Source organism: Balearica regulorum, chromosome 1, assembly GCF_011004875.1.
Source record: "Balearica regulorum gibbericeps isolate bBalReg1 chromosome 1, bBalReg1.pri, whole genome shotgun sequence".
Classification (NCBI taxonomy): Eukaryota; Metazoa; Chordata; class Aves; order Gruiformes; family Gruidae; genus Balearica; species Balearica regulorum.
This window is the reverse complement of record NC_046184.1, coordinates 152,257,378-152,283,636: the sequence shown is the minus strand read 5'-3', so window position 1 is coordinate 152,283,636 and position 26,259 is coordinate 152,257,378. Positions and strand designations below refer to the sequence as shown.

At 44.7% G+C, this 26,259-nt stretch overlaps 2 protein-coding genes across 3 annotated transcripts; both read left to right on the top strand.

The window, feature by feature from the left end:
• The first annotated feature begins 2,626 nt into the window (after nt 1–2,626).
• On the top strand, nt 2,627–10,848 carry F7 (coagulation factor VII). 2 transcript variants are annotated; one of them, XM_010298070.2, is made up of 8 exons: nt 2,627–2,868; nt 5,117–5,277; nt 5,852–5,876; nt 5,970–6,083; nt 6,941–7,081; nt 9,180–9,286; nt 9,784–9,904; nt 10,118–10,848. In XM_010298070.2, the coding sequence occupies exons 1-8, from the start codon at nt 2,799–2,801 to the stop codon at nt 10,654–10,656; spliced, it is 1,278 nt and encodes a 425-aa protein (XP_010296372.2). In that variant the 5' UTR covers nt 2,627–2,798; the 3' UTR covers nt 10,657–10,848. The 2 variants fall into 2 exon arrangements, with proteins under 2 accessions (XP_010296372.2, XP_075595869.1); XM_075739754.1 differs by lacking the exon at nt 2,627–2,868 and adding an exon at nt 4,393–4,521.
• Nucleotides 10,849–12,579: 1,731 nt separating this feature from the next.
• F10 (coagulation factor X) lies at nt 12,580–24,935 on the top strand. Its single transcript, XM_075739732.1, has 8 exons — nt 12,580–13,015; nt 15,096–15,256; nt 16,721–16,745; nt 19,459–19,572; nt 20,641–20,781; nt 21,595–21,845; nt 22,659–22,776; nt 23,577–24,935. Exons 1-8 carry the CDS (start codon nt 12,946–12,948, stop codon nt 24,122–24,124), a joined length of 1,428 nt encoding a protein of 475 aa, XP_075595847.1. The 5' UTR covers nt 12,580–12,945; the 3' UTR covers nt 24,125–24,935.
• Nucleotides 24,936–26,259: the final 1,324 nt, after the last annotated feature.

Below are 26,259 nucleotides of genomic sequence, written 5' to 3'. Positions count from 1 at the left end.
CCATTGTTATTGGGGATTTAAATTGAATTTTCTGTACATTCATGAGGCAGCTTGTTTCTAAACCTTTCTTACCTAGACACAGCCTTGTCAGCTTACTCAAATGATCTTTTATGACCTCTTTGAAACAGAAATAATTGATTTATTTTTTTTAAATTGTTCCTGAGTGCTGACTAGAAACCTCATGTTTAAATGACCAGTGACCTGTTGGATCAGATCAATTTGCACTGTTTCCCACAGCTTCCATACCTGCCTTCTCTTCAACCCAAAATGTCAAACTAAAAATAGCAAAAATCATAAGAGCGTTTATTTGAAAAATGTCAGTAGGAAACAAAACAAGAGTAAAGAACGGCATGTTCTGAGACACCAGTTCATCATGCCTTCCAGGGTAATGTTTCTGCTTTACATTTTTTTAATTTCACATCATTAACATTTTTCATGTTTAATTTTCTGAACAAGTTTCTTTTGGAAATAAAGCAACTTTGGCACATCCAAAGCATACACTAAAAAAATATTGTAACTCATATTTTCTGAACAGCTGTCCCCAAACTGATTCTAGTAGCACCCGTGAGCAGCAGGGGTGCATGTTTACATTAATACAGACTCACTTTTAATTGAACGGATTATTTTTCTTGGAATTGCTCAGAAAACATAAGCCAAGGCTGAAGCCTGAGCTGGCAAGGAGATTTATAGAGCAGAATACCAGGGCAATTCCCATGAACTATAGCAAGACCACACAGGAAGAAAGACTTAGGGATCTTCTGGGGAAGAAATGCTAACGAACTGATGTTTGCTCCTCTGGCTGGGGTCTAAGACAGTAGGGAAGGGGAGCTCTTCTTTAAAAACTCAGCTCTTTAACCAAATAAGTGGCCCGGCTGAAGTTAGTAGGAAAGAGCTTTGAGACGAGATCTGTGACTATGACGTTCATGAGCGAAGAGCTGTAACGAAGTCCCAGGACTGCTGAATGACCCCTGTCATCCCTGATGAAACCTAGTGGCATGAATTTTTTCTTGGAAGAAGGACTGTCCCCATATGAACTGACTGTTGTTCCCAGCACTTGGGCTTCTCCTTGGGGTCTAAAAATAATAACTGAGTGTTTGGCTGTATTCCTAAGCAATAAAAGCAAAATCTTTCATGCTTGAGGGATGCCAACAGAGGAAGGAAGAAAGAAGGAAAATACTGCATCAGTCCTAAAGGATGTGCGGGCTCTGCAAAGTGGACGAGAAAGGGAAGGGGTGCCGTGGTGCACCCCACCCTCCCCGGCAGGGAGAGACCCACCCAGACTAAGGAAATGCAGCCGGGGGGGGCAAGAGGTGCAGACACAGGCTGGCCCCAAGCGCGGGAGGCACAGCCTCAGGCGCTGATCTGTGTGACTCGTTCAAATAGATGGGGGCTACATCTTTCCCCAAGAAGATGAGCGAAAGAGAGAAATTTTCAAGCAGCTCCAACAAGCTTAGCTTTGGTCTTGCTAAGCTGAACACGCCCTGGCTATTTTCAACTCACTGCCATAGGCAAGCGAACAAGGAATGAGGCAGGCTATGAGGTGTGGAGAGGGTTCCCAAAAACCAGAGATGGGCACAGCGTGGGGCCGCTGCAGCTCCTTTGTGTTCCAGTAACTGGCCTCCTTCCTCTGCCCCAGGACAGGACCTTCCACATGTCCCCGACCGCCCCAGGAACTGGACTGTTGGGAATGAGCCAGGCTGCGATCCGGAGAAGTGCCGGGATGCCCCCTCTTGGGAGAGCGGTTTCAAGGCAGGACGCCCAGCCATGCGCACCGTCGCCGAATAACAGGACCGCGTGCGACCAACGAGCCCAGGTTTCCTAAGCAATCACGGCTTCTGCAGGGAGCTATGCTGAGCCTTGGCAGCAAAATAAAAAAAAAAACCAAACCCGCTGTTGCTTTTCCTTGCGGTAGCGCTCAGATGCAGAGCCGACCCTCCTTCCTTTCCATGCAGGATGGGGACACCAGCCTGAAAAACACCCCAGCCCTCAGGCAGCTCTTCTCATAGGCAAACATGCTCTTTACCTCGCTGCTATCTTAAGTAAATATTTCCTCAAGAATGTTGTCAGTGCTCTGGTTTGATGCCATTAATTGATTGCCTTTAAATCAGAGGACTGCTTGTGTTCCAGCTAAAACCTCGTCTGCAGATTAGCCCCTCAATACCCCTATCCTCACTAACAAAATAGAACGTGGGTCAGCTCGGTGCCTCTTCCAGTCGGTACCAGCTGTGCAGGCCACGTGGCTCTTGCAGTAAGGATGGAGAGAAAGAATGTAGGGTGTTTCTTGCAGGTTAATTAGTGTGTCCAAGTAAATTCAGCCAGAAGTGCAGAGTTTCAGTTGGTGACAGAGAACTGGGAAAAGACGGATGTCAGTGGTTCGATCATACTCCAGAGCACTGAACGGCCGTATCTTGACTGCCGATTCAAGATAAGTATCATGCCGCTGCTCTCTGCGTGCGGGGCTACGTGGCCAGGGTCCCGGCATTTATGTTTCTCCAGAAAAATGTGTGTTAAATATAAAATGAAGGCCCAGGGTAGCGGCCTATGTAATCAGCACAGCCTTTGCACAGGTCAGGAGAGCGCGCTTCAAAACCCACCTCCCCGCTTGTGCGAAAAGGGCACATTGCAGGGTTTACACGTGCCCTTCTGCTCAGCTCGCCGGGCTGCCATGGATCTTTTACCGTTTCCATGACTCGCCGGCCCCTCCTCTGGCTCCCAGCACTTGGAGCTGAGCTCTTTGGCCAAACAGACCTTGCTGAAATGTCAATACACGACCGGGACGCTGGCTCGCAGGGTTCATCATGGTTTCCAGGCAGTGCGGGGCTTTGTTTCTCTGCTTTCTGCTACTGATTCCTCTTTCTCTGGATGCAGGTATGTCGTAGGATATGGCTGTAATTATGTTTACTGGCAATGGACCTCCCTCCTGTTACTTAAACATAATTTTCATTGCTAGTTTTAGCACCGTTGCATGTTTGTCCTGCCTCTGGTTGTGCCTGTGAGCTATTCTAAGGCTCTCGTTTGCCGTCAGTGATGGCATCCACGCGCCTATTTTGCCAGCTAAGGAAAAGCACCTCTACATTGCTAAATGAATCTACTCTCTCCCAGCACAGACAGCAGGCAAACAAACCATCAGCCGTCTGCCCACTATGTGAAAAAAAAGGAACTTGGACTTATTGTTATTTCATATTGAACTGTGGTATCTATCAAAGCAAAGAGTCCATAGTCTGGCATTCAGCTGATGAGAAATTAAAGAGGTGAGGATCTACCCTGTTTCAGCAGCAGTAGAAGGCTGAGGTGGGAGCTCTTCGGTAGCTCCAGTACGTGTCTGAAAATCAGCTTCCAGATTAATAAAGCAGTCTCAGTGCTTTCAGATTCCCGGTCAGTCAACTGGGTCTCCTACATTGCAGCGAACAAAGCTGGAAAAATACATAGCAAAGTCGAAAGCATTCCAATGTAAATAAGTGGCGAATGCCAAAATAAAAGCAGGAGGATGTCCCCAGCCACACGCCCAGGCACGCTCCTCTGTCTGAGTCTGCGCCTGTGCACCAATACATGTGTCGTATCTGCAATCTGAGGTTAATTAAAAGCCTTTTAAGAAAGCCATATTAAATGCATACAGCCTGACTTCGAAATCACAGCAGAAAGACCCAGCTGACATTCCTACAGTGGACAAATGTTTATGAAGCACCCTGGGATAAATTCAATGCATACCACACAATATTTTATTCCTTCAAGTAACTTTGAAATGTAGGGAAAATTACCACTATTTTGCATGTAATGCAGCAAATGTCCTGATTAGACAGAAATATTTAGAGACATCTCACCAGACTGGAATAACTCCTCTCAGGATTTATGTTTGTGTGCATGCCGGTGAGGACACACGCGAGTCTCGTCCTTCGGCGACCACCTCAGGGCCCTTCCAGCAGGTAGGAGGCAACTCCTGCTCTCTCAGGGGTCACGAAGTGGAGAACGTCCTGGGGGAAAGGCAGGCGATATACATCAGCTTTAATTCCCAAATCTACTCGCAATCCCAGGTGCAATAGTTAAAAGCAATGTAAGTTGTTGACGTGAAGCTCCAGAATCCCCTACTGACACGGAGGAGAAAAAAAAAAAAAAAAAGAAAAATTAATTATTTCAAGACTTGTTCTGTGTAGTACGTGGGGCAAAAGTACACCACAGCACTGGGACCTCTTGTTTATTATCCTGAATTATACTGGGAGGGTATAGTTGTGTGATGCGCTTTGTATCCTGAAGCCGAGGAGCAGGTCAGCGTGGTGACAATGCCGTCAAGCTCTTTCAGCGCACGCTTCTGTCAGTTGGGAGTTGATGTAGCCCTACGATGTGAGTGCTGCTCATGTCTGCTATTGAACCTGTCTACCCCATGTCTTTCCAAAGCACGGCAGAGGCGCACAGGGAGAAGATCCCCGTGGCTGTGGTCTGTGGTGCTGGCAGCAGCTCGGAGCCATCCGCAGGCTCCACTAAGAAACACAAACAGCATTGTCCAGCCTTCCTGTGTACCCTAAGGTAGCCGTCTTTACAGAAGAAAACTAAAGATAAATATCTTAAAGCAGTGGGTTTAAAACTGTTGTCTGCTAGTGGTGGGGTAAGTCCCTTCTGCAGGTCCAAAGAGCAAAGGGGGGTGAGATAACCCGGGTGAGGAATGGAGCACTGGCGAATTAGGGGTGACTGGGGTCCACCTGTCACCAAGTGACTTATAGTGCAGTGAGGACAGGAAAATCAGGTGTCACCGTGTACATCAGTGCTAGATAAAGCAACACATGCTTTTCAGCTGCTAGAATTGAAAGAAACTGTGCTGTGTGTGTTGAGACCTGCCATATGATGTGCAATGGTACCTTAGGAGTCGTTGAGGTGCAACACCGGTGTAACATGCCATCTTCTCTTAAACTCTGGGCTCTGTGATCTGGGAGCAGGCCAGAGAAAGGGGCTCTTTCACATTCACCCATTTCTTTTCTAAAGCCTCTCAGAAACAGCCTGGGAAGCAGAAAAGCTTTCAGGGGAAATCATCCCCCCGTCCTCTCTGTCTGGAGAGCACAGCTGTACAACGAAGGGAACATGCCGCTGTTTTTCAGTCTTAAGGGAACATGCCGCTGTTTTTCAGTCTTTCTAAAGCAGGAAGAGGCAAGCAGCATTTTGCAAAGGCAAAGACGAGCCAACAGCTTCTTCGAAGAGATAAAACTGGGGTCACTAGAGCGAGAATGCATGGAAGAAAAGTGTTCCTTTGAGGAAGCAAGAGAGATTTACCGTGATGATGAAAGGACAGTAAGTAACACAGGACTGGGTGAGCGCTCATTGTCAGATGGACTCCCCCTACTCAAGGGTGTGCCTTGACACTTTAAACCAGCAGAGCAAAAAAAAGCACTTTGTGCCCTGCTCTTTGCATCTTTCTCTTACATTTATAGGGGAACACGCAGCAGCAGAGTGGGTCGCAGGAGGGCCATCCTGCATGGGCCGCCCCAGGCAGTACCCATCGGGGGGTGGTGGGAACATGGATGCTCTCTAAGACGTCTTCCCAGCCCCCCAGTAATTCCTGGCCTGACAATACTTTCAATTATTGTATTGTGCAACATCTGTTTCAGTCAATCCCACCTCAACTGTATGGAGGTTATTGATGGAAAACCTATGTGTGTGTGTTACACAGTGCCCTTCTCTGTTGGTAGATAAAAATAATGTAGAATGTAGGAAATAATATGTAGACTATTTTATGGATATTAACTTCCATAAAGGTAAAGAGGCATCACTGTGGCTGCCTGTAACCCCTCCTGTGCTACAAGGGCTGTAGGACTTAACCTGAGTTAATTTTTCTTTAATTAAATTTCACATCTTTTTCTTCCAGAAAGAGTTCTGGCACATCTATTCCGGTACGATCATTCAGGATGTTTGAGCAGCTGCAAAACCGTTCCCACTGCTGCAGCTCTTTGTGTGAGCCGGACTGACACTGAATGTTTTTACAGACCCTAACCAGTGTGACTCCAACCCTTGTCAGAACGGTGGGAGTTGTGACGACCAGTTTCAGGATTACGTGTGCCGCTGTCCCGCCGAATATGAGGGCAAAAGCTGTGAAAAAGGTCAGCTCTGGCATAGCTTAACAAAATAAAAATGTCATTATTAATTCAAATGGAAGTCATTGAGATAAACAGTAGCGATCCTTATCACTGCATCATTCTAGCAGTGACAGCTACTGTTCACACTGCCTGCGGTGTCGTGTGATTAATCTAACCAGCTGGCAGTCAGGCACTGCAATACACCAAGACAATATTACCCCATGACAACTTTGTAAAAAAAATATAATTGTCTTTTTTGCATGATCTGAGAGAAGAGGAGGAAAGTTTTTTTTCCTACCCAAGTGCTGAATTTACTTTGACTTAGAAGCTCGATGCAGTGTGTAAATGAGAACTGCACTGCATACGCATCATACAAAGCCCAAGGAGACAGATCCAGCGGTTAATGATGTCTTTCCATTGATTTCAGTGGGCACCGCATGCTGAGTGCTACACCTAGACCCTGAAACCGAACCAAGGACTAGGCACTCATCAAATCTAAACAGGCAGTCTCAACCGTCATCCCAGAGCATCCTTCTGCCAAATGGCAAAATACAAAATAGTTATAATTTTTCAGTCATATATTATGATGATTACCATATAATTACAGCACCTCCAAACAGCTCAGATACTGTATAAATGCAGACTGATTTAATTTTAGGTGTATGTTTCTCAGGCATAGACTTTTCCTCCCTAATTCCTGGAGATCCAGGTCTGCCTCGGTTTTGCCAAATGGAAGGTGGTTTTTGTGCGGTCACTGTACATACATCACAGAGATCTGCTCTGCTACCTTGCTTCCCTGTCAACATTTCAAGTTGCAGTTGACTCACAGTAAGCACCAAAATCCACATTTGGAAACCTAAATACTCTTTTTCTGACTTTAGCCATGGCCGACAAACTGAAGTGCATTTACGACAACGGTGGCTGTGAACAGTACTGTACTGACGAGCAGTCTGAAAAACGAGTGTGCTTCTGTGCGGATGATTACGCTTTAGCGAGTGATGGCATGTCCTGCATTCCCCAAGGTAAGATACTACTAGCCCGATGCTAAGTCTAAGCCAGCCCTGGAGGAAGAGTTTTCACGTACACATCAGGAGGTGCAAGGTGTAACCCTTAGCCACCAGCTCCCCACCTCTTCTTCAAGGGCAAGGTCTAGAACAGTAGGTTTGGGCTTCTGGTGGAAGTTAGACACCCCAGAAAAGCAGTCGGGGAAGTGTGCACACCGAGCAGGGAGCCTTTTGGATCCCTCCTTCCTGGACCTAGAGGTAAAATATTTGGGGGAAAATATTCTTGGGGCATCATTGTTTTACTGTTGGATCTCCAATCTGAATTTGTGACTACCATATTTATTTCAGCACAGGAGTCAAGAGAGGTAGGGGCCTATTAAAACCAGAGAAAATCAGTTACTCTTTTTTTTTTTTTCTCTTTTTTTTTTCCTGTTTGGTAGGACCATTACACTTTTGGTATTCCTCTAGACACTACGGCTAGATATTTCTCTTAGTCATCTAACAAGGTAAATTTCAACTGGGACTAGGCTAGGACAAGTTAATTATTTTTCCAACACATAAGCTGGCACCTGAATGTACTGCAGATGCCCACTTCAATTACTTTATTAGAGGGGAAAAAGAGACCCCTGGGGATATGAAAATAACGGACAGAGCTGCAGAGAGCATGCGAAGTAATTCTGAGGGGTAATGCCCCCCCCCCGCCCCTGCCCTGGCACCTCAATGGAGCACTCATGCAGAGAATTGATAATGACAACCTAGCTCTCAACAACAGCAATTTCATTAGAAAACAATGTCTAGTAATGTGCTTATCCCTTATTAGCAGATTCTGCAATTATCACATGATGGGGAAGCTGCTTTTGTTAAAAGCTGAGAACAACAAATTCAATAGTCCCCAGAGGCTTTTCAGCGTGACTTTGCCTGTGAGGAAGGTGTATTTGTCGCTGCTTGCTTCTTGGGAACCAAAATACCCGTAGCACTGACCATGTATTGCAAAAAACCAAAACTGTGTGACTGCCAGACTGCCAGTCCCTTCACCGTCCTTCTCTCATCTCTCCCAATGTCCCTTTCAAACGCCCAAACTCTGCATTCGTCTACGGTGACCTCCCACCAAAGACCCAGTCCTGGTTCGCCATACCTTGCCTGTTCCTGTAAAAGCTTGATGCTGTCTTTGCATCAGGTGAAGTACCCGGCAGGTTCAGGCTATTACAGATCCGTGGGGATGTCAGATTCAGCTCAGCATAGACTACAGGGCCCTGGCTCCCACAGTGATAGAGGGCGAGCACTCGTTCTCACAGCGTTATCACCGAGTGACTGCTGGATGTAAGGGACGGTGTGTTCAGTTACAGCACAGCCATGTGGCGCACAAAAAAACCCCAAAGGTAGATCTTCTTCTTGAAAGGAAAACTGTTGAGTGAAGAATGTACTGAAAACACCAAGGCTTCCTCTGCACTGAATCTCAGGCGCAGGTTGAGTCCTCAAGATTTGATTCTCTTATTGCCCATCTTCACATACTTGGTCAGGCTAAAAATGGACCTTAGACTGAGACCTGCAGTCCAAAAGAATCAAGGATACTCTGGACCCAAGCAAACTAGGCACAGTCTGCCAGGAGGCATACCAGAAGACATAGTGTCCACTCTTAGGAGATCTTCGGGCCCACCCAAACAAGGGATAGCAAGCTGCTGTCCCATGCTTAAGGCTGTGTCTCACCACATCGTGGATGCTGTGTACTTAGTACAACCGAGTTAAAGTCAGTAGGGTCACTGAAAATATGTAGGTTACAAAGCTTGACAGAGTCACTTCTGCTCTCCAACCTGCAGCCCACCTCATTGTGTTGACATATGTCTTAAGTAGGTATATTGTTTGCAAACTCCTGTGGTAAATGACTATATGTCGATGATACTCTATGGACCTGCATTCCATTTGTAAAAGCATTTCTGGCTGCTTCCAAACAAAAGGACTACTTACCTCCTGAGCTGCATGCTCCCAGACTAGAAACCAGTTTTTCAGCTAACATAACTTCACTGAAGACCTTACATATTTTGTTGTGTATTCAATGCAATAAAATCACACTTGCTGCCCTTTGTTTGTTTGCTTTTTTTCTTTTTTTTTTTTTCAGTTAAATACCCATGTGGAAAAATACCAGTGCTGGCAAAAAAAAATGCATCTGCACAGGGGAGAATAGTAGGTGGTTTAATCTGTCCTCCAGGTGAATGCCCATGGCAAGTGAGTCTTCAGAAATCTTTCATTGCCCTTTTTTTTTTTCCTTTATGAAACCACTATCTTAACTATTATGTTAAAATCCATAAAAAGTGCCAGGTCTGGACAAACAAATTCCTGCTTCATCCGTAGCCAGCAGATCCTCCTGTTTCAATCATACATCTTTGCCTTGTTCTGGAGCGCCTGCGTTCATAGGAGTGGAGTGGTAATACATCCTCCTCTATCTCCTGACCCCTTAGTCCTTAACCTTATGGCCAGCAAGAATTTTAGCTGCAGCTTGCAGGGATATGCTCTTGGCCATCACAGGCAGGGTCCACACTATAAGATGGAGAAACTGCCCATGGAAAGACTCCCCCCCTCCTAAATTCTCCAGACAATATCAGCACTGTATTCTCAAACACAGTTGCATAAAGTGACAAAAAGAAGCAATATAAAAGTGGACTACTGACATTCAGATCAAGTGCACATTTCATATAAGACACTAATTTGTTTTATGTTGGCAGGCCCTTATAATACAGAATCAGAAAGAAAAGTGTGGCGGTACCCTGCTTTCCCCAGAGTGGGTGGTCACTGCAGCTCACTGTTTGGAGTATACTCATCCTAAGCAGCTTCGGGTGAGACTGGGTAGGTATATCTTCCCCTCCTCATGTTTCCAAGTTGTGGTTGTGGTGGCAGCTTCTCATCCTGACAAACCACAGTAAAAGACAAAAAGTGCAGGCTCTGGTAGTACAAGGGAATTGTCCGTCGGAGGTGTCAGACTAGAAACCTCCCACCTCCTCAAATTTCTGAGGAATCAAGGAGCTGCTTGACATGACCTGCAATTAATAACTTTTCCAGGTGAACACGCAATAAATTACGATGAGAAAACAGAACAAGAAAGTGGAGTGGACAGGATAATCATTCATGAAGGATACACGAATGGACAAGTCGATAACGATATTGCCCTCCTGAGCCTGGAAACACCTGTCAACCTCAGTGATTACGTGGTGCCGATATGTTTGCCTGAGAAACGGTTTGCAGTGTATGAACTGTCCTCCATCAAGTTCTCCACAGTGAGCGGATGGGGACGCCTACTAGATGGAGGTGCCACCTCTTCTGTTCTGATGAGAGTTGATTTGCCACGCGTAAAGACACAAGAATGTGAAAAGGAGACGGATTTAAATATTACAGAGAATATGTTCTGTGCAGGAGACCTGGCCGGTGTTAAAGACTCCTGCAAGGGAGACAGTGGTGGACCTCATGCTACGAAGTACAAGAACACTTGGTTTCTGACTGGGATTGTCAGCTGGGGAAAGGGCTGTGCTGTTAAAGGCAGCTATGGCGTTTACACAAGGGTATCTAAATACATTGACTGGCTGAAGAAGCACATGGATTAGTAAAGATGAACTAGAGCATTTCCAGATCATGTTATTGCCCCCCAATCCCTCTGTGTCATTTTCCTATTGAAACATTCCTTCATTATCTATGTGATACATATGATGATACCCACACCACTATTAATGATTTGAAATGAGCCTAATGCCTACCTGAATATATAAAATAAATTCCCTATCCGTACTGTTTGTAAACTTGCATGTCTTGTCAAGTGGGCATGGAATGGCCACAACAAATCGGACTCAGAGTCCCTCTCTTTCTGCATCCATTTCTGCTAAGGGACAGAACTAGATGCTGTCAGCAATGCATCAAGCATACCATGACCTTTCCTCCAGCTACCCTCTCAACTTCTGGTAATCAGTGATGTACAGACTTCCTGAGCCAGAAGTTGCATGAGGTTGAATAGTCATGAATGAACCTGTTGTCCACAAATGTGTGCAATCTCTTTTGAACACATTTATGCTTCTGGCTTTCACAACTTCCTATGCTGATGGGTCCTGTAATATAATGACGCAATAGCAGAAGAAACAGAAAAAGTGATCCTTTTAGCTTATTTTAAAGTAGCTTTCTCCAACAGTTGCAGTGTTAATTCCACACTTACAGGTCTGCTACTAAAACTTGATTTTAGTCTTCTCGCACCAAGCATTATTGCAGTAAGGCTACTATGTGTAATATTTAACCCTACGAGTGTTGAAGAATACCACTGATTTAATTTTATCTTTGCCTTGGTATTAAGCTCATTGATATAGACGAGAGCAAATGAAAGGAAATGTTTGTTTGATTTGTTTTCCAGTATAATCTAAATTGTACTCTGTCCTGAGATCTAAAACCAGAATAGGGTAATTGTCTGACCATCTGCAAAACGCTGGCTAAAGACCATTCTCTAAAGCCTTAATGCATAAAGGGTAGAACCTGAAGAGCTCTGAAAACATGACCAACTATACCATTAAAACCAGTGAAAATGTGAGGGAGGTCATAGATAAAACTGAGCAGGAGATCAGAAAACAGTTTAAGTATCATCTTATGCAAAACTTACACTTTGGATTCATTCAAATCATGCTGAATATCAGCTCAATCACAAAAGCTTATCAACAAGTAGGACACTTACAATTGACCATACTCTATTCACGCAACACTGAAAATGCTATAATCTGCTTTACTGACATAGAAGAGTGGTATACTATTCATTGAAGTAGTGAACTAAATTGGGAAAAGCAGCAAATTCCAGAGACGTGAGAAACAAGAGGTCTTACAGTATGAAAGCATACCCCAGAGGTTCTCATTACTCCTAAAAGGAAAGCATATATCCCAGCAGAATATATTACCAGGGAGGAAGGCAACTAGGAGCAACGACCAGCAAATAAAGCTTCATTTTCACTGAGATGAGGCACTCAGCATTGCAAAATCATCCCTCCAGACCCCTCAAGCTACAAGTTTTGGGTTTTCCATGCTCCATAGGATGATTTCTTCTCTGTAATGTTCCAGTGTAAATATCGACATTTATGAACAAATCATCATCTTGCAGAAAAACGGTAAAATGCTGAAAGAAAACGACCAGTACTAGTGGCTGAACAGAGTGACTCTTTCAAAATGAAAGTCTATTTTTAATGTAACAGCCTGCTTAAGCAAGCCAAGAAGATGACGGCAGGCTCTGGAAGTGCCAAAGCCATGGCCTCACCGGGCACAACCAAGGGAAACCCCCCAAAAAAGAGCAGATGGAAGCCAGCAGCCGGCGAGCGCCAGGCCAAGTTCACTGGGCCCTGGGTGTCAAAAGCAGGGATCCAGCGGGTTACGGTGTTGGGATATGGGAAACGCGGGTGGGAGCTGCCATGGACGGTGGGTGTTCTGGGGCGGGAGCCCGGCTTTGTCCCCGCCCGGCCTGGCGCCGAGCCCCCCACCTGCCAGCGCCGGGCCTGGACGACGCCAACCTGGGCTAGCGCTTGCTTATTAAAATGACGATTCACTTGCCCTCCCCCGCAAATAACAGGTACAATTAAAAAAGCCGACTTCCTTGGGTCCTAAAAAAAAAAAAAAAAAGAGCCTCAGCAGCATCAGGCCGTCCCCCCGACTGAGAAAACCCGCGGCGGCTTTCCCCCTTCCCCGGCGCTTCCGCTATTTCTGGGCAGGGTGAAGCAACGCCGCTTCAGTCTCTCCCCGCCCGGGGGGGTGAAGGCTTCGGCTCCGTCCCATCCCGTCTCGTCCCGTCCCATCTGTCCCGTTCCGTCGGCCCCTGGCGCCGGGCGGCGGCGCGGCCCCGCAGGGCCAGCAGCAGCGGGGGGCTCCGCGCCACCATGGCCGGTCGCCTGCTGCTCCTCCTACTCTGCGCGGCGCTGGCGGGCGAGCTCCGAGCTGAAGGAGGTGGTAAGGCGGCACCTTTTTTATTTGGGGGGCAGTGGAGGTGTCCTCCTCCTCACAGCCTTTGGGGGACTGCCGGGGGAACGGGGGAGGCGGTGGCGGGTCGCCGCCGCGGGCCGGGGTCTCGCACCCCTCGGTGCGTGAGGGGGACAGCCCTCCGGTCCCCGCCGAGGGAGGGAGCCCTGCCGGCCCCTGCTTGCGCGGGGAGCCGCGGCCGTTAGTTGGGAAGCGGCGGGGGACGGCAGCGGGCACCTTAGGGATCGTCTTCCCCGGGGGGCTCCGTTCCCAAGCCGGCACAGGGCTTGTCTGCACCTGTGCCGACCCCCGCACGCCGCCGAGAGACGGGCGAGCTGCACATCGGGGACAGGGAGGTGCCAGGGGACACCTCGGGGTGCTTGAGCCCCAGGGGTGCCGTGTCCCGCTGTGGTCCCATGTGGCCTTTCCCAGGCTGCTGTGCCTTCCCGATTCCCCCCTGTAAAACAGGATTGCTGGCCCTTCTCGTTGTTTGCACTGGGAGGACAACAGGCCTCGCAGCCTGAGGTGGTCATGTCCTTGAGGGGAAACCTGGCCGGGGTTTGGTTGGGTGCACTTGGCCGTGGAGAGGCTGGGGTGCAGAGGGGGAGCACATCCTGCCACCCTCTGTTTGTGCTGCTAGGGTCAACACCAAAGTCCAGAGCAGCATCAGCAAGTGACTTTTCAAAAGTCGTTAACTCTTCCTTCAGTGAGTCAGCCTGCTTAGGCTTTCAGATGAGGTCTTCCGCACGTTTCTGGAACATCCTACTTCTGTTGACCAATGCCTGTTGCTCCTTGATGTCTCCAAAGAAGGAAGCATGACAGAAAGCTTGGGAAAGAAAATGACCAGCCTCAGAACACTAATCGGCTAGTTCAAGTTTACAAAAACATCCGCTTACGCGGGTGCTATGGAGGCAGAGGAATATAGAGGCGATAACCCCACTGGCTGCATCCTGTCACTTTCCTGTCACTGCAGAGAGGGATTTAAGGGCAAATAAGATAGTGGGTGGAAGAACTAACAGTTGCTGAGCTTTAAGTTACAAGCACTTTCTGTAAGCCTTCCTTGTGAGGAGCCTTTTCATAATAAGCAGGACTTCAAATTCTGTGTGGGCTCTGTGGGATTGCTTAATATAAATAGCACTAGCAGAATTTGGCTCCCTGTGGCTGATCCACCAATTTCAGTGAAAGCAGAATAAGTCCCCTCTGTGTTCGCTTAGAGGATATTAGGGTATATGATTACTATCACCAGATTTGTTTATTGCTGAATTGAGTTGCATGAAGGTACGTGCAAGCTGCCCACTGAGCATGAACCACTGGCCTTGACATCCCATCTGCTGCACTGTCTTCCACACTCCAGTCTGTGATTGAAAAGTATTTTTTCTCTTTAAATTCCAGGTGTTTAGAACATAAATAAATGTCAGCTTCCAAACTCTGCAGTCTTTCCTGGAATGTATGCTTTTTACAGGGTAATTGGCAATTTATTTACTCCAGTGTTGTTTCTGGTTTTCCTGTCTGGTGATGTGTGCACAAGTCACTGGAGAGTAGCGCTGCTGTTCACGCGCCATGTGGCTGAGCTGAGTTTAATGCCTCTGATCGTTCACTTTAAACCAACAGCTACCTGCATCTTGAATTCAAAGGCAGCAGGTCTCACACTTCTGTGACACCAAGCTTTTAAAAAATAAAACAACCCAGCAAACTGAACTCAGGCTGTACTTTCCTGCTAAGGCTGATGTTCATTTACTTCTGTTCTTCGTTAAATCTTCAAACGCACCTGCCTTAGCTCTACCTGCACACATAGCAATAAGGCAGGAACATTTCTACAGGCAATTGGGAAGTGTTAAGAGGGAAGGAAGACCTCAGGGCTGCACAGAATTAGCAGGAGTTGCTAATCCTCAGAGAGAGAGTGCTCTGAGAGATCCTGAGATCTATCAGTCTGTGTGAGGACTAACCTCATGGGTCGTGTACTGGGAGAGTGGTGGAAGGGTTTGTTTTGGTTTTGTTTCTACTTCACTTATTTCTAATGACTCCTTACCAAATGTTACCTGCCACCTGTATCATTTTCTTTATTGTCTAGTATTCATCAAGAAAGAAAATGCCGACCAGTTCTTGGAAAGAACAAAACGTGCTAACTCTTTTTTTGAGGAAGTGAAGAAAGGGAGTATTGAAAGAGAATGCAATGAGGAACGCTGCTCAAAAGAAGAAGCAAGAGAAGCCTTTGAAGACCAGGAGAAAACTGTAAAGATGGACTAATATGAATAGTCTATATATATATAATGTTTACAAAATAGTATCAAGGTCTTTGAGCTGGGTGTCAAAACTCACAAGTTACTCCCAATCACTTAACGAGTAAATAGTGGGTTTGACTGTGGTTGGAATTGCTAAGCCATAAACATACAATAACTTAATTTAGCTCTTGCAAGGCCAGCCCCTGTTAAAGCCTCTGTTCTTTTACCTGTTCTGATCCGTTCAATTGTCATTGTGAGGTATTTGACCTTTGAATGATTTAATACTACCCATGTTAGAAATATGTTCACCTTGTTGGAGTGGCATAGATGAGTGTCATGACTATTGTCAAGGGTTCTTAGGTGGAGAGTCTACAGGAAGGTTGAGAAGGCAAATGCTGACATGAACTTTATGGGAGAATTTTGCTGAACTTATATCAAGCAGCTTTGCAGTGCTTATCGTTTTGTGACTCTCTTTTTTCAGTATCTAAATGGATAGAATGTATACTGTGGACAGTGCTTTTACACCTTAATGCTAAATTGCCCACATGGTATGAAGTTTGTATGTGTGACTCTTGTGTAACCTTCCCTACCCTGATGGGTGCCTAACTTTAGGCAGAAATGTGATCTATTCCCAAGCTCAAGGGAGAGTTAAAGAGATGGGGCAACTATGGGGACTGGGGTGAGTAGAAAAGATGATACTTGAAAACTTGAAGTGACTTGGTAGTGGAGTAGAATTGGGAACATGGGCTGTAGCTGTGTGGCTGTTAAGAATAGCCCTGAAACTGGAGTTAAGGCCAGATTCATTTCACTTTAGCATTACTGGCTGGCCAGAATGCTCTTGGAGTGGCCCTGAGATGACCTCAGTGGGGAGTCATGGGTGCATCGCCAGGGTGCTTCAGAGCATAAAGGTTGGCTGATGTGTAGCAGAACCAGCACAGCCTGTTCTGCTCGGTGACCAGACGTCACTGAAAAGGACTGTCTTGGACAGACAGCATAGCTGGAGTCTTCGGTGCAGAGGAAAAGAAGAACGCAAATCGGACAACATATTTTTAAATCTCGGGATTTCTGAGGTCCTGATTCATGGGGGTATGGAGAGGGGGAGGGAGACTGAGAATTGCATGTGAGTAAATTCAGTCAAAACTGATGGAAAGATACAGTTATGCAAGCAATCAAGTGCCCTATGCTGAGTGAGGCACATTAGGAAATCTCTAAGAAGTTTTAGAAATGTCTGAAAAATGCATGAGACTTGTTTCTGTAGAGCTGGGCACTATAGATGGATCATATGTATTTAATTTATTAAATGGTAGTAGGCTGCAAAGCATTGTATGTGCCTGTAACTTAAGTATTTGTTTTAATTGTTAGCTGCAAATATCCTCTGTATGAAAGCACTGATATTTTTCTGAAGAATTCGGTAATTCTCATCTAACTCTTTTTGTCTCCTTTTATATCCTTTTTTCGCCACACCTACCTGTAGGAGGAATTCTGGAACGTCTATGTAGGTAAGAAACACTCTGTTTAGAGAATTAATCTTCCTTATTGCAAGGTTAAAAAGGATGCACCTCTGAAGTAACCACTTCCTGCTCCCTTGCTTCCTCTCTTTTCACTGTGGGACACCCTCACTTTGTGTTTCATCTGAATAAGCAATCTGATTTACTGCCTTGCTGTTGCTTGAACCCAGTTGCTCCATTTGAAGGCAAGGTTCAGCTGCCTCCAATTGCTGGGATGATCTTTTTCCTCTCAAAAAAAAAGAATAGTGGCCCTTTGCATGCAAAGGACGGTGAGAAGCAGAAACTGAGTATGTGACTCTGCTGGTCACTTGTCCTCCAGAGAGGCAGCCCCAGATGGGGGAATTCAAGGCGCAAAGAGTCATAGATGAGGGTGGTACTTAAATGCCGCAGCCAACACAAAGTATTAAACTGTATCGCAGAGTCACTTGCGAGTTTCATGTCACCTTGCATGCCAGAGTGTTGTTGATTCCTGTATTATAGAGCATTTTGTGGAATGTGTTTTCTACAGAACTGTTTGGCACTCAAAGAAGACATGCCAGTAGACTAGCAGATACTACCCATCAGTCTTTTCTGTTTTTTCTAAAGGTCCAAGTTGTATTTATTAGGGTTCTAATGTTTGTAACCACTATGCAGGGACAGATTTTTAATGTATTAGTGTTTGGTAACGTGTTCTCCGGAAAGTACGCGTCCAGCTTGCGTGTTACAAGGAGTACCTCAAAAATGTTGATCAAAGACAGCTCAGCTTTGTCTTTTGGAGTCTGCAGAAAATTGAAAACAGTTGCCATGAAGAAGATGCAGGCTTTCACAATCTACGCGGGGGATGAACTCTGCAACCTACAGGCTGAAATTTCAAGCAAAGCCTGCGTCAGTGTTGCAGTGAACAGGAGTGGAAAATTTCAAACCATTTTCTCATGAGAATACAAGCAGTAGGAACATCAGTGCCAGTGCTCTTAGCGGAAATGCCAGTTTCATATATTTTAAACCACAGTCCACACATGCTTTATTGGTATTCAGAAGTATTGAAAAACACAGCTACCCACAGCCAAGTTACTAGAACAATTCATTCTTGCTTCCTTTTTTAGGTAGGGGATTCTGCAATGCTTTTGTGCAATATCGATATTAAACTCATTACCACAGTGGCAACTACAGTGTAGGGAAAAACTAACCAAGCATGGTTTCTAGCAGTAGGGTGCTGCTTAGCTAAGACCACTGCAGAACGGAGTGCTCTGGCACTGCAGAGAAGGCAGAAACCAGGAGCTGTGCTGCAGGCCTCGAGCCTGCCTTTCTTCTGGTAAACAGTGGTCTCACCTTCCCTCTGTTGAGGATGGGCATAAGCCTTCAGTGCCTCTGTGGTCCAGCACATAGACACAGCATTTGGAGCACTGTTGATTTTGGCCACGTGCAGGTACAGAAGGGATGTTGAGATGTGGGGGCAGTGCACAAAGCCCAGCAGATGTACCCTGTGGCAGATAAAGCTGCAGCGGATGAGGTCACAGGCCAGACCCGGCATGCAGGTGGCAAGCTGGATCCTTAAGACGTGCAACTTCTTGCCTTGTGTCTCCTTTGTGGGCATTGCTGTTCTTCCAGCTGCTCCAAACAGGGGCAGGACAGGCAGTAAAACACAGAAATTTGAAAAACATGTTATCTAAAGCAACAAATTATTAAGCAAGTGTCACTTCTCCGGATATCCTCCTTTTCTTATCGAACAGCGCAGAAGAGCAAAGCAGGGTCATGTAATGGGGGAACACATTTGTTACAGCGGGTCGCTGGGTGGGTGAGACCATGGCAGCAAGCATCAGTGCAGGAGTGAGATACCTTTGTGGGGGTGGGAGAAAGGGCTGCTACGTGGAACGTGCCCCTAAACGCAGTACAGCCTCGCTCTTCTACGTGTAACCAAGTTTGTGAGATACATGTGGCTGGGGCCCAGGAGGCAGGTCAGCCAGTTGTGTCCAGGTCACAGAAAGGAAGAAAGGCTGCAGAACTACCTTTCAAATGTGGGAGATCCCAGCATAGATGTGGGGAGCATGAGGGAAGAGCTAATTTTCTGAAGATGAAGCTCATATCTCCACAGATACAGTGGGACAATTTTGGTACTGTAAGCAGCACAAAACAGGAATTTAGCCTGCACACCCAGATTTGGGAGGGGTTTTAAAGCATTTTTTGTTTGGTTGGTTGTTTTTTTTAATCATCTGATTAATATGCTGATGTGTGTTTCTTTAAATGAACAGCACTGCAGGCAAAAGACGTGCACAAGGGATGAGATGACTTGTAAGGAAATAAAAGTTGAGTTGCCATTATTATGTGGAAATTGTAGGGAAATGCATGAGGCCAAAAGGTTAATATCTTCAGACAGCGGTTGCACCGTGGAAATGTCCTGTCTGCTTTTACAGTCTTCACTGTAAATGATGTATATTCTCTGACCATGAAGTATTACTTTATCTTCCTACAAAAAAAGAGGCTGTATGTGCTGTCATACAGTAGCCACCAAAAACAGATTGCAAAACTGAGGTTTTGTATATGAATCATTGCTGATATGGAATGATTGCAGTTATGCTCCATTTTCCATCTGGAATGTGGCAACTCACAGGACATATGTTTTAAAAGGAAAGATGAAAGATTGCTCATAAAACTAACACCCCTTCAAAGTTCACTGAAAAATGCTTGTGCTCTTACAATAATTTGGTTTTTTGGTTTGTTTTTGTAGATGGGAACCAGTGCAGCTCAAATCCTTGTCATTATGGTGGACATTGTAAAGATGGAATCGGTTCCTACACTTGCTCATGCTTGGATGGTTATCAAGGCAAGAACTGTGAATTTGGTAGGTTTCTTCTTTAGAGAACTGTGGCAGTGAATTTCCCAGGGAGCTGAACCATAGAGAGTTAACTCTTTCTTAAGGAGCGTTATTTGCCTCTTGGAAAAATGCCTAGAATACGATGACAGTCAACAATGAATTGGAGGACAGTGCCAGAAGCACAAAGTCTTGGTGGCTCTACAGCTAGGTAGTGTTAGAATCATAGAATAGTTTGGGTTGGAAGGGACCTTTAAAGGTCATCTGGTCCAACCCCCTGCAATGAGCAGGGACATCTTCAACTAAATCAGGTTGCTCAGAGTGCCGTCCAATTGTGAATGCTCCAAAGTTACACTTACTCCAAAGAAAGCCCTCTTATGACAGTACCTCTTTACATAAGCTTGAATCCCCAAAACATGCTGATAAAACTAAGCAGCATAGGATTCTTAAAAGTGACATCGAAGAGCCTTTACTCCAAGTCCAGAACTACAGCTTCCCTGCTCAGCTCACAGCAGTGAAAAACCAAAGTGAGCAGATTTCAGTAGACAATGCAGGCTTTTTCAGCCTTGCTAGGAATTATTTTTTGCATATAAAATATGGGTATTTCCTGAGTCTCACTTCTGTAACATACAGCTACTACTCTAATGATGTCATTGGAGCATGTGTCAGTAGCCCAGAAGTAAGAATGGTGAGCCCAGGGTAAGAGGGTGTGGAACTGAAGTTCAAACACGGGACTGAGGGGAGTGATTAGGAGTTGAATTTTTTAAGGCAGGAGGGAGGAACCGTGTGAGGATTTACCAATATCTGGACTTCTTTGTTTTATTCATTCTCCCACTGTCATTTTGTCTCTGCTTTTTTAAGCCCATCATGACATGGCCACTGGGCCCACTTGGACTTGGCAAGTGTGTTTCATGCAGTGGATGTGACTGCTTTGTAAGGCATAAGCTAATGTTAGCCACTCATGTTATTACTATGATGTGCTTCTCCACAGATGGAGATACAGATCCTGTTTAAAGAGTGTGGTTTAATTTGGTGAACTTCAAGGTCTTCTGCAGAGTCAGTGTTTATTTAGTTTTTCTCCAAACACCTCTTTTACAGTCATACCAAAGTACTGCAAAATAAACAACGGTGACTGTGAGCAGTTCTGCAGCATCAAGAAAAGTGCACAGAAGGATGTTTTGTGTTCGTGTGCAAAAGGGTATATTCTAGCAGAGGATGGCAAACGCTGTGTTTCATCAGGTATGAAGCTATGTGATAAACCAATAGCAATGGCAGTGAGACTTGTTTCATAGTTGAAGAATGTTTTGAACCGTCACTATTCTGCATGACATAGATTTAACACTGAGGCCAACTGATACGTATTTCCAAAGCCTTCTGTTTGTGAGGTGATGCGATGGACTTATCAAATCTAGCTGATTTGGAACCCTTTGCAAGGTGCCTCTCACAGAATTACCTGAGTAAAGGCCTCTGCTGACAGGAGAAAACTGATTGCAGTTATATCTCATTTACTTAAACACACACCATATAAAATGGCAGCTTGCAAAAACTTTCCTACTGTAGATTTCAGTTAACCTGATCAAATAGTAACTGATGACCTGAAATAATTATGATTAATGCTATTTACATTTGTACATTTTTGTTGTATTTCAACAAACCTGGGAGAGGGATAGATCAAGCATATACTCATGATGTCGGGTTTTATATGCTTTAATAATAAATTGCTGTCATGAGCTGTATTATTCCTAACATAAAACATTTAGTTTCCTAATTAAGATTGTTTTAGTAAGAGCAAGTACATGAATACAGCAATGGAAACTGTGAAAAAACTGTCCAGAGACTGAACCTATGGACAAGTTTTAGGACTACAAAATGGCTTTCATTTTTTCAAACCTTCTGGTCTTCCCTCTTTGTTGCATCTGCTGAGGTTTTCCTAGTGTTTTGAAAATAGGACAGCTGCATTAACTGCTTTATTGTGAGGTGGTGTTGTCAAGGAGTTTCCTCTTGTGCTGGTGTTTCTGTCCATCTCTAATTTTAACATTCTCATCTTTACAGTAAAGTATCCTTGTGGAAAAGTTTTTGTGAAAAGAAAAAAAAGGTCGGTTATTTTACCTGATGATAATAGCAATGTAACTAGTGATCAAGATGGCCCCCTCGCAAGTGGCACAAGTTTGGAGGAGGACATTGTTACTACCACAGAAAGCCCAACCCCCCGTCCTGGCAATGAAACAAGTAGCAAGACTCCTTATGTCATTACCAGGATAGTAGGTGGTGATGAGTGTCATCTTGGCGAATGTCCGTGGCAGGTAAATCTGGTGTTTGTGCTCTGCATGTAAGTAGAACGTGTTTCTGAGGCAAAACGTGCAATTATTCATTTAACCTGGTTGCCTTCTGAATGTTACTCATGTAGTATCCTGTTTGTAGCTGGAGGTAGCTGAATTGTGTGAACCCAGGCACTTAGATGGGCTGTTCTGCAAACTGCAGCCTTAAAATGTCAAAATGAAGGGCTTTGTGCAATTTTAGATGGTGCTGCTTAACCTGTCGCCAGAGAGAGCTTTTGAGTCATGCTGGTCTACCAGTGTCATTTTTGCAGGTTATATTCCAGTGCTGGCTGATAGCAGTCCATTTAGGTAGTACACCTGAGGGCACGTCAGATAAAGCATGCATTTGTTTCACAAATACGCTTTCATATCTAAGTTTTCCTCTTGAGTTTGGACCAGCCAGAATGAGTTCCTATATTTGGGACACTAAGGGGGCACAAATGGGAACATAACTTGGACAGGACTTCTTTGGGGTGGTAAGTCCAAGGGATGAGGTGATTTGGGTGCTGCAGTCTCCCTGTTCAATCAGTGCCTTGTTCCTACAAGACGTTACTAAGGACTGTGAGTGAGGTGACGTGGAAGCCAAACATTGACATGGCGTAAACAATTGAGACTCTGTAGCAGTGCGTGCCAATCTGTAGCATACACGTGTGTGTGTGCAACTTTAGGAGACGCAATGTAGGACATGTTGTAGTAATAAGTATATATGTAGCGTGCAGAAAAATCAATTACCTGTTTATAGCTCATTGAAGTTAAACTGCTCCTCTTAATTCTGTACTTACCTTTTTAATTTCACAGGCTGTTCTGTTAAATGAGGCAGGGGAAGAGTTTTGTGGTGGAACTATTTTGAATGAGAATTTTATACTTACTGCAGCTCATTGCATGAACCAATCTAAAGAACTCAAAGTTGTTGTTGGTAAGTGGTTACTTATTTTACTCCTATGATGTTTGAGCACATGTTGTGGACTAATCCTCTGTGCTCTAAATCTCATGTGAGATGTATTCATATTACTTTATGGTTTGTTACTTTTTTGTTGTTGCTTTGCTTTTTATAATTTCTTGTTATTGTTGGAATCCTGTTTTGTAATAACAGGGGCAGCTGATGTGGAAGGTGATACAGGTGCATCCCTTTCTTCTTTGCCAGCTAGTTGGAAGTGGTTAAGAACAAGTTCTAACAGTGTTGGCTAACATTGTGTTCATCAGAATAGTGCTTCTTCAGAAAGCTGCTCATTCCTGGCACATCTGAAGCATACAGATTTGTTTCTGCAGGAACACTCAGGAAAGCTATGACACATTGGCTAGAGGAAGAAGAAATGAACTCAAATTATGATTGCTTCACTTCCGAGGCATGATACTAGATCAACACAACTTTATATTTGCACTGTTTTAGTCTTGGCCCAAACTAGTTTCTCTTACCTGATGTAAGCCAGGCTTAAGCTCCTGTAAGAGCTTCCACCTGAAGTTGCATTAGTTTAGCTGAATTAGTTTATGCTTTTATGTAAACTGGTACAAAAATCTCAATAGATAAAAGCTCAGAACTTAAACTGATCCAGGTGCTGCTAATAAATATTGCAATACATTTTTACAGTTTACTTGTATGGTATAAAGGCTTAGGCAAAGTGTTAGGAATGGGTATACTACTCTCCTCTTTTATCAAGGTTGTTCTTAATTTCTTATACTATCTCTATTAATGACCCTTTTAATAATCTCATACAGGTGAAGTGGACAGAGAAAAGAAAGAACAGTCTGAAACGATGCATACCGTGGACAAAATACTTGTTCACTCTAAATACATTGCCGAGACTTACGATAATGACATAGCCTTAATAAAGCTGAAGGAACCTATAACGTTTTCTGAGTACGTTATCGCAGCATGCCTCCCCGAAGCAGACTTTGCTAATGAAGTTCTGATGAACCAAAGATCTGGGATGGTTAGTGGCTTCGGGCGTGAATTTGAAGGTGGACGACTATCCAAAAAACTGAAAGTGCTTGAAGTCCCCTATGTTGATAGGAGCACTTGCAAGCAATCCACTAACTTTGCAATAACAGAAAACATGTTCTGTGCTGGTTATGAAACTGAGCAAAAAGATGCTTGTCAAGGAGACAGTGGAGGTCCCCATGTAACCAGGTATAAGGATACTTACTTTGTTACTGGAATTGTTAGCTGGGGAGAAGGATGTGCAAAGAAAGGCAAATACGGTGTCTATACCAAACTGTCCAGGTTCTTACGCTGGGTAAGAATGGCCATGAGACAAAATTTGTAGTGGTGTGGCTCTTGATCCTTCCGTTAGCTAACAAGATGCATTTTCTGTAATGGAAACTTTATTCTTTGTTTTCAGCCACATCTGATAAACTTGTTTGGAGAGCTGATTCCTTAAAGTTATGGTGCTGCTTCTTTTTGTTTTATTCCTGGCTTTAAGCATGTATATGTGGACTGCGGGTGTTGGTTTGAATTTGTGCGATGAGGGACTTTCCCCAAACAAAATGGCTGCTGAGTGGGGTCTTTTGTTTGCCTGTTTGGTTACTTTTATATTGCCATTTTGGTTCCTGTCTGTTTGCCCAAGTGCTTCCACCGGATGCTCCTGGACATAATATGAGCCTCCCCTAATCATGATGGAAATGGGAAGGACAGGACTTCAGTTAATCCTCATATTGCAGCCAGCTGACTCAGTAGCTCTGTTATTACTAGAGCTGTTTAGCTTCTACCTGCAGATGCATTTAGAAGATTAAGGAAGCAAGGAAGCTTGCTTGGTAGAAGCTGAGACATAAGTAAGTATTCAACATGTAATGCTAAATAACCCCATGTTCCACAAAATTGCCTGCATAGGTCACAGCAGCTAATTAAAATGGGGTTTTGCTTTATATGGATTGTACTTCACTTTAGTTTAATTTGAACACTTCTGTTCTGCTCATCAGAGGAAAAAAAAAAGTGTATGTTCAGTTTCCTGTATCATGCTCTGGATTGTGTATGGCTGAGGATTGGAAAGCTCCTTGCATGTGGACTTGTTCCAGGAGTTTCTGTAAGGTGCAATATTGATGTACACCAGCATTTGAAATAAAACATTATTTCTTTTTTGTTCTTTTTTTATTTTATTTATTCCCTCCAGTCAGTTTACAAATATATGAAGACAAAATCTCATTTAAGAGTGAAAAAAGACTGAATATCTCTAAACAAATACGTGATGAATTTCACCTGCCTTATATCAAGGCTAATGAGGAGGCAGAGAATGGAGGGGGGGTAATTGAAAGAGTTTCACTGGCCTAGAGGTTCATAAATAGCAAGTCAGATACCAAGATACTAATTTTCTTAGAAAGAGGCAAACTCAGTCAGTGATTTCCCTTACATAGTCTGTTCAGGTACTATGATCTGATCTGTGTTATACCGTTTCCAGGCAGAAGCTCTGCACTCTGATGGGGTTTTTTTATATGTGGAGTAGTGTTCCTCCATATATTTTTCTTTAAACCTTCTCAGCTTCAGTCCTAGTCACAAAAATCATGGAAAAATTTACAATGGAAAGGATAGGGCTGACATCAAAGTTAGAGCAGGTTGTGCAGGTTCTGGTCCAGTCAAGTTTTGAAAAACTTCAGGGGCAGAGATTTTGTTGCCCTCTGGGCAACCTGTTCCTGTGCTTTAGCACTCTCAGGGATAAAATCTCTCATGTCCAATTGGAATTTTCCTTGTTGCAACCTCTGACTGCTGCCTCATCTTTCTGTGGGTACCTCTGGGAAATAGTTTGCCGTGTCTTCACTGTAATCCCCAGTTAGGCAGTGGGAGGCTGCAGCTAGATCTTCCAGCTCTCCCTGGCTGAACAAACCCAGACCCCTCAGCCTTTTATTGTACAGCGTGTGCTCTAGGCCCCTAAACCTCCTTTCCAAGGCTCCTCCAATCTGTTATGCTCCCCTCTTGCCTGAGGTACACCGAACTTCACCAGACGCCTGCTACTTATCTCTTAGGCTTCGAGCTGGTACTGGCAAGTTTCGTATAGCAGGTGCTGTGAGCAAAACAGGTTGAAAAACTAGGAATACACTGCAGTCAGCAGTAAATGTGGACAGGAAGAACTACAGGTCAGTTACCCCAGCTTGATGGTCTCCACCTGCGTAAACCCTCAGTGGGCTTCAGTGTTTGTTCAGCAATGTTTGCTCCCTGACTTCTGTCCACTGGATTCCTCTTTGTACCTTCTAATCCCTTCTCCCACGTTCACTGGTAGCCTGCCCTGTGCTCCTTCAGGGTGAAACATCCTCCTCAAAGGGACAACCTCAGGACTAGGTGCTACCCAAATCCTATTTACATACTCGTGCTAAGGGCATTCTTCTATTTCAGTGAAGCTTGAGGACTGAAGTCAAGTTAAGACTGGACTATATAAGGTGTCGAGGTGGCTGAGGGGAGGACCTTCCTCTG